Source organism: Orcinus orca, chromosome 10, assembly GCF_937001465.1.
Source record: "Orcinus orca chromosome 10, mOrcOrc1.1, whole genome shotgun sequence".
NCBI classification, from domain to species: domain Eukaryota; kingdom Metazoa; phylum Chordata; class Mammalia; order Artiodactyla; family Delphinidae; genus Orcinus; species Orcinus orca.
Genome location: NC_064568.1, coordinates 30486043 through 30501481, shown reverse-complemented (window position 1 = coordinate 30501481; position 15439 = coordinate 30486043). Strand labels below are relative to the sequence as shown.

The 15439-nt window shown below is 38.0% G+C and overlaps 1 protein-coding gene across 6 annotated transcripts in view; it reads right to left on the bottom strand.

Annotated features, from left to right (window-relative positions):
• Nucleotides 1-15439, bottom strand: part of CFAP20DC (CFAP20 domain containing) — a 280714-nt gene that overhangs the window by 148900 nt on the left and 116375 nt on the right. For all 6 annotated transcript variants that reach the window (XM_049715292.1, XM_033424729.2, XM_033424728.2 and 3 more), the window contains exon 6: nt 14117-14273. In XM_049715292.1, coding sequence (XP_049571249.1) covers nt 14117-14273 — 157 coding nt within the window. The remainder of the gene's footprint in view (nt 1-14116; nt 14274-15439) is intronic.

Genomic DNA, 15439 nt, shown 5'->3' with positions numbered 1-15439 from the left:
ACTTCATTAATTCATCAAACATTTATGACAGGTTACTGGTGCCAGCTCATGTGCTAGAGATAAAAATGTGGAGATCTCCCCCCCCCCAAAAAAAACAGTGGAGATCTAGTCTATGCCCTCAAAGTACTCTCAGTCTTAAATCATAGTTTTAATTCTTCTCTTCTTGCATTTCTAAACACAGAACACATACTCCCCAGTCCTGATCTTTTAGAGAGAACGATGAACTGGGGAGACTGGGGAGTCAGGAGATGTGTAAAACTGTCATTGGCATAGCATAAGTTCATGCTTAATGGATCATTACTTGTTCTTTTCTCTCATCTGTTCTCTTTTCTCTCCTTTGTCTTTCTCTTATCTATCTACACATATAGTGTGTTTTTTAAAAAATGCAGAATGATACAAGTTAATCAATAATTCAGTCATGCAAATGCCAGTCTATGTCCCCTTGGGAACCATAAAAGTAATAAACTAAATTGAATCAGCATGCTTTACTACTTGTCCAACATAAGTCATTCCTCTGGGCAACTAAAAAACTGGTTAATTGCCATTTTAGGTTCCAATAACTCACTTTCTATTATATCCCACTGTGTAACAGAGAACAGCAAGGGAATTAGGCAACATTTCCTAGCTTAGGTGAGTTTGAGAAGTCCTAGAGTGAAATGGTAGCAGTTTAAATAAGCCAAGGACCACACAGTACTGAGCTTAAGTACACAGTTAATATAATATTTTAAAACTGAACCTGAGAATGGAATGTAAGAAACACATAAAAAATGTTTCCTTGGATAAAAGTCTCAACACTATGACTGAGTAATCTGTTTCTGCAGAATAGAATGACCCCTCTCTTTCAGTAAGAAAGATAAAGGGACATTCATCACTTATTGTAATACAGATACCCTCAACACAGCCACTTACCAAATCCTCGAATTCTTATTACATGACATCTCTTGTATATTTCCTTTTAAAATTTCCCCTCTTTTCTATCCTTCCATGAGAGGCAGTGCGCTGTAGTAATTAGGAGTATAAATTCTGGAGTCCGACTGCCAGGGTTTAAATCCTGTCTCTACTACTTAGCAGTTATGTGACACTGGGCACATATCCTGACTTCTCTGTGCCTCAGTTTCCCTATCTATAAAATGGGGATAGTAGTACTATCCGTCTTGTAGAGTTGTTATAAATATTAATCTAATCTAACTTCATATATGTAAAGTGTTTATAACAGCCACTGCTTCTATCATCATCATCATCACGATTATTACTTCTGCTGCCAACCTCCTTGACCACAGACACTCAGTTTGCCCCATACTGTGTAATCCTTTGTCCTTTTTTATCTGTCTTCAGAATGAACTCTTATATTGTTAACTTTTCTATTGTCTATAATTATACAGTGAACTCTGAGGACAGGAGCCTGTTCTACATTTTTATGTCACCCAAAGTATGAAGCCTAATAATGCAATACTATATTATACCATACCCCCCACCTCTGCCATGTACCATACTGAACTCCCCGTTCCTTGAACACATCGGATCGTTTCATAATGCCAGGCCTTTATACATATATGCTCTTTCTTCTGCCTGAAATGCTTTATCTTCTCATTGTCCACTTTCATAACTTGGAAAATTTTTGTTTTTATTTTAGCAGGCAGCTTGGAAAGTTTATTTCTCTAGGTAACTATAGACCAGACACTGGGATATAGATAGATACTGATCCACAAAGTCATATTCACTGGTCTGTGGTGAAAATGTGAGACTTTATTCTGAAATTTAGAACTTCTCACGTGTGTATGTGTAAATGTCCTTGCATTTAGTGAAACAATCAGAATAACTGTAGCTTTTCTTATTTGTTTGCTTGTTTTAACGCACTGATTTGGCAAATTCAAAAGGTGTCATCACTATGCTAGTACTCAAGTTTTTCTTAACCTGACAGATCTGTGAAATCCAAGCGCCCCACCAAGTGGCTCTCTCCAGTAAATGGTCAATGCTCCAGCCTCTTCCCTCACTGTCTGTCAAGCCCATTAGACAAACTTCCACCAGGTACTATAAATTACACATACATGTAAGTTTCCCTGTGAGACCCTGAGCTCCTTGAAGCAGGGGCTGTGCTCATCCCAGTGCCTGATGTGTAGAAGGCAGACAAATGTTTAGCATCTGCACACTATATTATAGTTTATGTCTTTTCATATATATTTTGTATTTGGTTGTATCTTTACCAGAACCTTATAGTAATTATTGAGCAAACAAAGCACAGAGATATTCAAAACTCAAACAAAACCACAAACTTAGTACATGATCAAAGCAATAGACTGTGGAAATATTAATCGAAATCTTTAGGCTCTACAATATCAATTTAATTTCTCCAAGATGTACTTGATTTACATACATTATACTTTCACTGAGACTATAATAATAGTATTTATCTAACAAGGGAACAATTATTATCCTCATTTTACTAATGAGGAAACTGAAGCACAGAGATAGGGTCAGTATTTGTACAAGGTTAAATACTGGCAGCTAAATGGGGTTATACTCCACAGTACCCTGAAGCACAGCATACTTCCCCAAGTCTGTTCAGAGCCTTTCAGGTGATCTGAGATGCCACATTCATAAGGCTTCTTTTCAGGCCTTCTGAAAACATGAAAGAAATTACGCCAGTTCTTGTTCTTTGGAAATAATTATAAATTATCCATTCACTTAAAATCTACTTATCAAACAAAATACACATATATTGTTCAAAAATTCAGGTAGTACGGGACTTCCCTGGTGGTGCAGTGGTTAAGAATCTGCCTGCCTATGCAGGGGACATGGGTCCGAGCCCTGGTCCGGGAAGATTCCACATGCCATGAAGCAACTAAGCCCGTGCGCCACAACTACTGAGCCTGTGCTCTAGAGCCCGCGAGCCACAACTACTGGGCCCGTGTGCCACAACTACTGAAGCCGGCGCACCTAGAGCCCGTGCTCCGCAACAAGAGAAGCCACTGCAATGAGAAGCCCACGTACCGCAACGAAGAGTAGCCCCCACTCTCCACAACTAGAGAAAAGCCCGTGCGCAGCAACGAAGACCCAATGCAGCCAAAAATAAATAAATAAATTTATTAAAAAAAATTCAAGTAGTACTATAAAATTATGAGAAAAAAAAATCATATCATCATGCCCTAACTGCTGCCCTCCCACCTCACACATCCACCAGTCCTGCAATGCAGAGGCAACTATTTCCAAGCCTTTCATTTATATGTGCTAAATCTTCCGGTATTTACTTCCGTATTTATAAATGGTAGCTTTATATTGCCATTTCTGCACTTAATAGTTTTAGATGATATCTCTGATTTCCTATTTTGGAAAAAGAAAATTCAGCATTATTAAACCACTATAATACCTCCTCTCCTCTCTTTCTTCCCCACATACCCCAAACATGATTTTACATAATTTGGGGATAAGTTATTATTCAGTGTTTTAATTATTAAGACTGTGTAAAAAAATCGTGCCATTGTACATCTTAGAGTGGCAGTAATCCAAAACACTGACAACACCAAATGTGGGCAAGGATGTGGAACAACAGGGACTCTCATTCATTTCTGGTGGAATACAAAATGTTATAGCTGCTTTGGAAGACAGTTTGTCAGTTTCTTACAAAACTAAACATACTCTTAACATATGAACCAGCAACGTGCTCCTTGGTATTGACCCAAATGAGTTGAAAATTTATGTCCATACTGAAAACCTACACAAGAATGTTTATAGCAGTTTTATTTATAATTGCCAAAATGTGGAAGCAACCAATATATCCTTCAGGAGATGAATGGATAAGTAAACTGTGGTACATCCAGACAATGGAATATTATTCAGCACTAAAATGAAATGGGCTATAAAACTATGAAAAGACATGCAGGAACCTTAAATGCGTATTACTAAGTGAAAAAGTCATTCTGAAAGCTACATGCTACTTGATTCCAACTATGTGACATTCTGGAAAAGCCAAAACTATGGAGACAGTACAAAGATCAATGGTTGCCAGGCACTAATGGGGAGGGAAGGATGAACAGGTAGAGCACAGAAGACTTTTAGGGCAATGAAACTATTCTGTATGATGCTATAATTGTGGATACATGCCATTATTCATTTGTCAAAACCCACAGAATGTACAACACTGAGTGAACCCTAATATAAACTATGGACATTGGGTGACAATGATGTGTCAGTGTAGGTTCAAGTGTAAGGAATGTACCACTCTGGTATGGGTGGTCATAGATGGGGAGACTGCACGCGTGGGAACAAGGAGCATGTGGAAACCCTCTGTCCTTTCCACTCAATTTTGCTGTGAATCTAAAAATTCTATAAAAAATAAATCTGTTTAAAAAAGTGTTGTGGATTTTTTGATGATGGCCATTCTGACTGGTGTGAGGTGATACCTCATTGTAGTTCTGATTTGCATTTCTCTAATGAGTAGTGATGTTGAGCATCCTTTCATGTGTTTGTTGGCAATCTGTATATCTTCTTTGGAGAAATGTCTATTTAGGTCTTCTGCCCATTTTTGGATTGGGTTGTTTGTTTTTTTGATATTGAGCTGCATGAGCTGCTTGTATATTTTGGAGATTAATCCTTTATAAATTGCTTTGTTTGCAAATATTTTCTCCCATTCTGAGGGTTGTCTTTTTGACATGGAAGCAACCTAAGTGTCCATCGACAGATGAATAGATAAAGAAAATGTGGCACATATATACAATGGAATATTACTCATCCATAAAAAGGAACGAAATTGAGTTATTTGTAGTGAGGTGGGTGGACCTAGAGCCTGTCATACAGAGTGAAGTAAGTCAGAAAGAGGAAAACAAATACCGTATGCTAACACATACATATGGAATCTAAAAAAAAAAAAAAAAGGTTCTGAAGAACCTCAGGGCAGGACAGGAATAAAGATGCAGGCGTAGAATGTGGACTTGAGGACACGGGGAGGGGGAAGGGTAAGCTGGGACAAAGTGAGAGAGTAGCACGGACATATATACACTACCAAGTGTAAAAGGGATAGCTAGTGGGAAGCAGCTGCATAGCACAGGGAGATCAGCTTGGTGCTTGTGACCTAGAGGGGTGGGATAGGGAGGGTGGGAGGGATATGCAAGAGGGAGGAGATATGGAGATATATGTATACATATAGCTGATTCACTTTGTTATACAGCAGAAACTAACACACCATTGTAAAGCAATTATACTCCAGTAAAGATGTTAAAAAAAATGTTGTGCATATCTTAGCCACATGATATACTATGATTACATATCTTTTCTTGTGCATTTTTTTCCCCTTGTAGTTGATCACTGTTTTGTTTTGTCATGGGTTTTGCTACATTCCTAACATTAATTCTTCCCAAACTCCCCATCAGCACTGTAAAATCACAATTGATTTTGTTCAAACACACCATACTCTATCAGATACATTCTTTTCCTGAAGACTTTCCTCTTGGAAGCTCCATTTTTTTCTGGGAAAATACGGACTGACTGTTCTCTAGATGTGTTTTATAAGTGTCGTGCCTTGAATTCCTTTAACCATAATTCTGAAAATTTGCTTTGCTTTTCTATTGGATGAAATCTTCTGTTTCTTATAGGGTCCCCTATATGCCTTTTTCTTGATTTATTCCTTAATTTTTGTGGAGAATGTCTTCTGGATCTTTTCTGAGAAAGGATGTAAATAAATTTTTGAGACCTTGCATGTCTGCTAATATCTTCATTCTATACTCATTTAATTGGTAGACTGGATGGGTGTAGAATTCTAAATAATAATTTTTCTAAATAATTTCCCTTTGGCTTCTGAAGACATAGTTTCAAGGTCTTCTACCATTTAAGATTGCTGTATAAAGTCAGACATCATTCTTATTTGTAACCCTTTGTATATAACCACTGTATGTATTTAAAAAAATCCTGGAAGCTTAAAGGATCTTTTTTTTTTTCCCTCCTGTTCTGAAATTACACAATAGTGAGTCTTTTTTTTGATGAGTTATGTGTACTGAAAATATCTGGCCTTCAATTTTGGGAAATCTTATATTTCATCATTTCTGTTTTCTCTAGTCTCTCATCTTGGAATTCTATTACTCTGATGGTTAACCTCTTGTACTAACTTCTAATATTCTTAACATTTCCATCCTATTTTCAGTTTTTTGAACGTCTTCCTTTTTATTTTATATTTTTGGTTTTACATCTCCAGAGGAAGACAATACAATACAAAGTCTAAAAATAACTCTATAGTTTTTGATTTCAAGTGTGCAGCGTTCACTTGAAACTTACCAGGCATACCGGGAGACAACACCAAGACTAAAACAGGCAATAGAAACAGACCCACAGGAGAGTCACGTATTGGAATTATGAGCCATGGCCTTTAAAAATAACTCCGATTAATATATTTCAGGAATTAGATAACAAAATAAAGGATTTCAGTTGAGGAATGGAAACTATAAAAAAGAATAATAAAATTCTAGAATCAAAAAAATAATAACTGAAATTAAGAATGTTAAAGTATGTATTCATTCAGCTCCTTACTAAATAGCTAAAGAAATGCCTACATAGATGCTCCAAGAGAAATGTAGAATGATTCAAGCAGCACTACTGGAAATAGCCTAAAATGGAAAAATTAATTGTGGAATATACATTCAATGGCATACTATACAGTACTGAAGATCAGCACCAACATAAATGAATCTCTATGTGTACTGGGAAGAATGTATTTATGGAAGAGTATGTACCATATGATTCCATTTATATAAAGTTCAAAAATAGGTAAAATTAATATGTGGTGTTAGAGGTAAGGATAGAGTTACCTCTCAGAAGAAGGAAGATGACTATGATTGGGATGGGACATAAAGAGGGCTTCTAGGCTGCTTATAATGTTCTATTTCTTGATCTGGGTGGTGGTTAACAAATGTGCTCACTTTATGGTAATTCCTCATGCTGTATGCCTACAATTTATAAATGTTTCTATATGTATATAAAAGTTTATAATATAATATACTTCAATAAAATGTTTACTGGAGTAAAGCAGGAAAAATTATTATTTTATAGATGCAATATATTTTCTTAACTCTGAGAAAAACATGTATCTATTCCTAACTTATCTATTTACTTCTTCCTATTAGTTTTGGTGTCTATCTACCATATATTCGATGTACCTGAGTTCAGGCACTCTACTTTAGCGTCTCTGGAGGATAAAGGTCCTGTTGCATGGTTATATGGAGTTGGAGAGGGGATTTGGGGTCCTATAGCAACCGATACAGAATTCTAACCAATCTACCTGTTTTTAGCCATACCCTTTATCCCTGCCTATAGCAGTACCTAGGGCTGACAGTTCTTTTTTTTTTTTTTTTTAACATGATAGCTGTGTTAATATTGTTATAGTTTATTTAAAAAAAAAGATATGTTTCAAGGGTACCGCATTATAATTTGACATCTGTATACACTATAAAGTGATCACTACCACAAGTCTAGTTACCCCCTTCACCACAGAGTTGACCCCCTTCACCCATTTTGCCCACTCCCCCAAACTCTTCCCTTCTGGTAATTACCAATCTGATCTCTGTAACTAGGAGTTTATTTTTGTTTTATTTTGTTTGCTCATTTGTTTTGTTTTTTTAGATTCCCCATATAAGTGAAATCATACAGTATTTGTCTCTCTCCATCTGACTTATTTCACTTAGCATAATACCTTCAAGGTTCATCCAGTTGTTGCAAGTGGCAGGATTTTGTTCTTTTTTGTGGCTGAGTAGAATTCCACTGTGTTTATATACCACAACATCTTTATTTATTCATCCATCAATAGACACTTAGGCTGTTTCCATATCTTGGCTATTGTAAATAATGCTGCAATGAACATAGGGGTGCATACATCTTAACGTTTTTGTTTTCTTCAGATAAGTACCCAGAAGTGAAATATCTGGATCATATGGTAGTTCTCTTCTTAATTATCTGAGGACTCTCCATGCTGTTCTCCATAGTGGCTTCACTGATTTACAGTCCCACCAACAGTGTATGAGGGTTCCTTTTTCTCCACATCCTTTCCAGCATTTGTTATTTCTTGTCTTTTTGATAACAGTCAATCTTAGAGATCTGAGGTGATATCTCATTGTTGTTTTGATTTGCATTTCCCTAATAATTAGTGATGCTGAACATCTTTTCATGTGCCTGTTGGCCATCTGTATGTCTTCTTTGGAAAAATGTTTATTCAGACCCTCTGCCCATTTTTTAATCAGGTTTGTTGTTGTTGTCTGTATTCTTTTTTTTTTTTTTTTTTGGCTGTGTTGTTTCTTCATTGTGCTGTGCGGGCTTTTCCTTGTGGTGGCTTCTCTTGTTGCAGAGCATAGGCTCTAGGCATGCAGGCCTCAGTAATTGCAGCATGCAGGCTCAGTAGTTGTGGCACACGGACTCTAGGGTGTGTGGGCTCAGTAGTTGTGGCTGTGGGCTCCAGAGCACAGGCTCAGTACTGTGGCACACAGGCTTAGATGCTCCACGGCATGTGGGATCTTCCTGGACCAGGGATCGAACCTGTGTCCCCTGCACTGGCAGGTGGATTCTTAACCACTGCAACACCAGGGAAGTCCCTTGCCTGTATTCTTTATGTATTTTGGATATTAACCACTTACTGGATATATGATTTGCAAATAACTCCTCCTGTTCAGTAGGGTGCCTTTTATTTCGATGATGATTTCCTTTGCTGTGCAGAAGCTTGTTAGCTTGATGTAGTTCCATTTGTTTATTTTTGCTTTTGTTTCCCTTGCCTTTGGAGTCAGTTCCACAAAAACATCACTAAGAACAATGTCAATGAGGTTACTATGTTTTCTTCTGGGAATTTTACGGATTCAAGTCTTACATTCAAGTCTTTAATCCATTTGAGTTAACTTTAATGTATGGTGTAAAATACTGGTCTACTTACATTTTGCATGTGGCTATCCAGTTTTCCTAGCACCATTCACTGAAGAGACTATCCTTTCTCCACTGTATGTTCTTTGCTCCTTTGTTGTAAATTAATTGTCCACATATGTGTGGGTTTATTTCTGGGCTCTCAATTCTGCTTCATTGATCTGTGTATCTGTTCTTATGGTAGTACCATACTGTTTTGATTACTAGAGCTTTGTAGTCGAGCTTGAAATCAAGAAGCATGATACCTCCAGCTTTGTTCTTCTTTCTCAAGATTGTCCTGGCTATTTGAAATCTTCCGTGGTTCCATACAAATTTTAGAATTATTTGGTCTAGTTCTGTGAAATATGCTATTGAAATTCTGATAAGGATTGCACTGAATCTTCAGATTGCTTTGGGTAGTATGAACTTTTTAACAATATTAATTCTTCTAATCCATGAACACAGAATATCTTTCCATTTATTTGTGTCTTCTCTAATTTCTTTCATCAGTGTCTTATAGTTTTTAGTATTCAGATATTTTACCTCCTTGGTTAAATTTATTAGTAGGTGTTTTATTCCTTTTGATGCAACTGTAAAAAGGGACTGTTTCCTTAATTTCTCTTTCTGACAGATCATTATTAGTGTATAGAAATGCCACAAATTTCTGTATATTGATTTTGTTTCTTGTGACTTTACTAAATTTATTCCACCATTTTTTCCGGAGAAGTCTTTAGGGTTTTCTTTTTTTTTTTTTTTTTGCGGTACGCAGGCCTCTCACTGCTGTGGCCTCTCCCGTTGTGGAACACAGGCTCTGGACGCGCAGGCTCAGCGGCCATGGCTCACGGGTCCAGCTGCTCCGCGGCATGTGGGATCTTCCCGGACCGGGGCACAAACCCGTGTCCCCTGCATCGGCAGGCAGACTCTCAACCACTGCGCCACCAGGGAAGCCCCTAGGGTTTTCTATATATCATAGCATGTCTTCCGCAAATAGTGACAGTTTAACTTATTCCTTTCCAATCTGGATGCCATTTATTTCTTTTCCTTGCCTAACTGGTCTTGATAGGACTTCCAATACTATGTTGAATAAAAGTGGTGAGAGTGGGCATCCTTGTCTTGTTCTTAATCTTAGAGGAAAAGATTACATCTTTTCACGGTTGAGTGTGATGTTAGGTGTGGGCTTGTCATACATGGTCTTTATTATGTTGAGGTAGTTTCCTCCATACCCACTTTGTTGAGAGCCTTTATCATAAATAAATGTTGAATTTTATCAAATGCTTTTTCTGTGTTTATTGAGAAGATGGCTCTTCTTGTAGTTCCTCTCTGTTTCCTTCTTCTTCTTTCTCTCTTCCTTTGTGTCTCAAAGGTTTTCTTTAGTGTTATGTTTAGATTCATTTCTCATTTTCTTTTGTGTATTTGCTATAAAGTTTTTGTGTGTGTGGTTACTGTGAGGTTCACATACAGCATCCTATGTAAACTGTAGCCAGTTTTAAGTTGGTGGCAACTTAATTTTGAACACATTCCACAGCTTTATCTTTTTACTACCCCTCCCCATGTTTTGTACTTTTTTTTTTTTTTTTGCGGTACGCAGGCCTCTCACTGTTGTGGCCTCTCCCGTTGCGGAGCACAGGCTCCAGACGCGCAGGCTCATCAGCCGTGGCTCACGGGCCCAGCCGCTCCGCGGCATGTGGGATCCTCCCGGACTGGGGCACGAACCTGTGTCCCCTGCATCGGCAGGCGGACTCACAACCACTGCGCCACCAGGGAAGCCCCATGTTTTGTACTTTTATGACATCTTTTTGTATGCTTCCCTTAACTAATGATCATAATTTTACTATTTTGGTCCTTTAATCTTCATGCTTGCTTTATAAGTGATTGATCAACTACCTTTATTATATATCTACCTTTTCTTAGTGAGACTTTCACTTTCATACATTTTCTTATTATTAATTAGTGCTATTTTTTATTCAGCTTAAAGGAGTCCCTTTGATATTTATTGTAGGGCTGGCTTAGTGTTGATGAATTCCTTTAGCTTTTGTTTATCTTGGAAACTCTTACTCTCTCCTTCAATTCTGAATGATAACCTTGCTAAGACTTCTCGGTTGGACTTTTTTTCTTTTTAGCACTTTGAACATGCCAAGCCACTCTCTTCTGGCCTGTACAGTTTATGCTAAAAAATCTGCTAAGAGCCTTGTGGGCTTTAGTATGTAACGAGTTGTTTTTCTCTTGCTGCTTTTAGGATTCTCTCTTTACCCTTAACTTTTACTATTTTAATTATAATGTGTCTTGGTGTGTGTGTCTCTTTGGGTTCATCTTATTTGGAACTCTATGCTTCCTGGACCTGGATGTCTATTTCTTTCCTCGTATTAGGGAAGTTTTCAGCCACTATTTCTTCAAATAATTGTTTTGGCTCTTTCTCTCTTCTCCTTCTGGGATCCCTATAATGCAAATGTTATTTCACTTGATGTTGTTCCAAAGGTCCCTGAAGGTATCTTCACTTTTAAAATTTTCTTCTCATTTTGCTGGTCGGTCTGAGTGATTTTCATTGCTTTGTCTTAAGCTTACTGATTCATTCTGCTATCTCATCCAGTCTGCTGCTGAACCCCTCTAGTGTATTTTCAGTTCAGTTATTACTTCTCTTTGGTACTTTTTTATACTTTCTCTTTGTTGAAGTCCTCACTGTGTTGATTCATTCTTCTTCCAAGTTTGATAAGCAACTTTATGATCATCACTGAACTCTTTGTCAGGAGACTTCTTATCTCTATTTCATTTATTTCTTTTTCTGAGGTCTTATCTTATTCTTTCAATTGGAACATATTCCTCTGTCTCCTTATTTTGCTTTACTCTCTGTTTGTTTCTATGTATCAGGTGAATCAGCTATCTCTCCCAGTCTTGAAGGAGTGGTCTTATTTAGGACATGTCCTGTGGGTCTCAGAAGCACAATCCTGCTTGGCCACCAGAGCCAAGCATTCAATGGCTGCCTCCCTATGTGGGCTGTGTGTGCCTTCTAGTTTTGGAGTTGCAGTGGTACACTGGTGGGTGGGGCTGGTCCCTAGACTGGCTGCAGTGCCCAGCCAAGGCACAGCCCTAAGGGTAGGGTTCCCAGCAGGGTGGGCCCACTGGCATAATAGATTAGAGGGAGAATTCCAAAATGGTGCTTGCCAGCGCTGACATTACAAACTAGCCCAAGATTGCAAAGTGAATCAAAAATTGGCAGATTAGGGCTTCCCTGGTGGCGCATTGGTTGAGAGTCTGCCTGCCAATGCAGGGGACGTGGGTTTTCCTGGGAGTGTTTCAGTCCTGGGAGAGTGTCCCAACTGGTTCCTTCCTCTCCAGCAGACGCTTCGAGATTAGTAAGTAGGACCCCTTCACCTATGATCCATGTGCTTTTCAATTGGTGTTTGTGTCCTGTGGGTCAACTGGTTTTTGGGTCTGGTGGGTCTGCATGTGAGCCCTTTAAGAGTGGGTTTCTGATCCCTGCAGTTCTATAGTTTTCCTGGACATATTCCCCATTGGTTTTCAAAGCCAGGTGTTTTGAGGTCTTGTCTCTCCTGTGTAGGACCTAGCGGCTGGGGTGCCTGATGTGAAGCTCAAATATCCTTCTCCTCAGGGAAAAGATCCATAACCTTGTGATCGCTCCCATTTGTGGATTTCTGTGGCTGGGGTGTGGTTCTTTTCCCTTGCGCAGACTTATCTCTGCCTCTCCTACCTGTCTTGATGCTGTCCTTTAACCCTTTGTTGTGGAGACTCTATTCATCCAGTTTTCAGGTCCTTTCTGAGACAATTATTCCATATGTAGTTGTAGATTTCTTGTGGAAGGAGGTGAGTTCAGTATCTTCCTATGCCATCATATTGAACCCTCTCCTAGGACAGCCAATTCTTTATCCTCCCTGAGGTTCGGTTCTATGTTATGAATCTTACTGGTAAATCTCTCTGAAAACCTAAAAGTTTCAGCTTTCTCTGCTCTTTTAAGTCAGTTGTCACTCCTGAATCTTACAGAATTTATGAACATTTTTATCTGTTGTTATCTCCTCTTCATCCTGGTGGATTTATATGTTATAATTTTATTGCAGCTTAAGGGAGAATCAGAGATAAAAACATGTATTTAATCTGCCAATTTTTTTTTTTCCTTTTTTTTGCAGTACGCGGGCCTCTCACTGTTGTGGCCTCTCCCGTTGCGGAGCACAGGCTCCGGATGCACAGGCTCAGCGGCCACGGCTCACGGGCCCAGCCGCTCCGCGGCATGTGGGATCTTCCCGGACCGGGGCACGAACCCGCATCCCCAGCAGCGGCAGGCGGACTCTCAACCACTGCGCCACCAGGGAAGCCCTAATCTGCCAATTTTTGATTCACCTTTTTCCTTACATTTATGAAAAGTATTAATTAGGTTATGATTTACCTCTTATGATCTGATGTAGAATTCACCTATATTTCTATAAATTTTGAGGTTTCATTAGCTGGGTGCCATTTTTTTTTAAATGAAATCTTTCACTTTCTTGTATAGCCTTTAAGTGGTGTATGAGTGGCCATACTTCCTGGCTTATGATCTTTTTGTGGAACTGTAAATGCATTGCTGTGTTTTATTATCAAATGAAATTTACAGTGTCCTGTTCCACAGAATGAAACACAGAAGGATTTCATAGGCACTCATCCAGATGGAGCACAAATCTAAAGTCTACATGCAAACTTCTAAGAAATCACCTTTGCCATCTTATGTGCAGTCCTGTTTCCTGGGCTTCTAGAATTGATTTTGTTAAAAATAATCCCAGACGAAAATCAAAAAGAAGCATCGGTAGTTTCTCAATACTTTCAGTTGTTTAAAACTATCTTAGCAGGAGAGTTTGTGCTGCTTTATGAATTCTAGATGGCTCAGTTTCCTACAGAGTATAATTATTAATTGTTTAATGAGTAATTAATGTATTATTTCCAGTTTCTTTAGAAATAATAGGAGGAATAACTCAACCACCTTTCTATTTTAACATGATCATTAGAAAATTAATATAGTAATATAATTTCAGTCAAGATGAATAAGCGCTAGAGATCTGCTGTACAACATTGTACTTACAGTCAACAATAACATATTGTATACTTTAAAATTTGTTGAAATAGATCTCATGTTAAGTGTTCTTTCCACAATTAAATAGAGTAAGATAAATTTTCAAAAACCACTACCATGTACTCTTACTGTTCAAAGGCATGTCTAATTTTTTAAAAACTGAAGAACTAAAAAATCTTGATAGCAGCTTGAACATACCATCTTTATCAGCAGTGTCTTGAGGCCTGCATTTTAAAGTGAAGATCTTCCGTAGCTTACAGTTAGCTGAGACAATAATTCCATCCAGTGACTGGAAAACTGCTCCTTTGAATATTTCACTGGTAAATGCCACCAGGTCAATGCATAGATTGCACCACTAAAATTAAAAAGGGAAAGAGGAGTAAGCACTATGTAAAATCACATAAATGAAATGCAAAGTCCAGAATTGAGGCAATCGTCTGGATCAACCAGCCCCAAACCAATTTTCCCCTTTAGGCAAATCTATCTGTTTTGGCTTCGATTTTCTTAAGAATTGTCTTGATTCTTCCAAAGAAATCATCATGATCTAAACTGTACACTGGTCATCTGGCTAAAGAGTTCCCATTGTGAGACAAGGCTTTTACAACTTAGGGAGGTAACTCTAGATCAGAAGGCAGTATGCTAGTGGGAAGCTAATTGTAGGTGCATTAGACCACTTAAATCTTGAAAATCAAGGATAAGTAGCCAATCATTCCTTCAAGAGGACTAATTTGATCACAGTTAGCCACTTATATTTGTTAAAAAGCACGGATGAAACTGAAATTAGAAGCTGGGTCTAAACTGCAGCCATTGCTGTTTATTCATAACCAATTAACCTATTGTACAGAAATAGATTCTTCTAAAGAATTTGTAATTATGCCAGGTATTTGCCAGTTTTTAAAGTACTCTTGCAGGGACTAATTTCTGCCCATTAAACAATTAGACCCCTCAATATTTCATCAAATAAATTCTCTAAATGGTCTTACTGAGTTAAAGAAAAGGAGCAAATAATCGTTTAGTAAAAAATTATGACATATATAAGACGGCTGGGCAAAAGCAGAAAAAAGGATTTTTGCAGTTAAAAGAAAAGTAGTATTTAAAATTGTCTGTGCTAAATATAGATCAATGGAACAGGACAGAAAGCCCAGAGATAAACTCACACACATATGGTCACCTTATCTTTGATAAAGGAGGCAGGAAAGTACAGTGGAGAAAGGACAGCCTCTTCAATAAGTGGTGCTGGGAAAACTGGGCAGGTACATGTAAAAGTATGAGATTAGAACACTCCCTAACACCATACACAAAAATAAGCTCAAAATGGATTAAAGACCTAAATGTAAGGCCAGACACTATCAAACTCTTAGAGGAAAACATAGGCAGAACACTCTATGACATAAATCCCAGCAAGATCCTTTTTGACCCACCTCCTAGAGTAATGGAAATAAAAACAAGAATAAACAAATGGGACCTAATGAAACTTAAAAGCTTTTGCACAGCAAAGGAAACAATAAACAAGACCAAAAG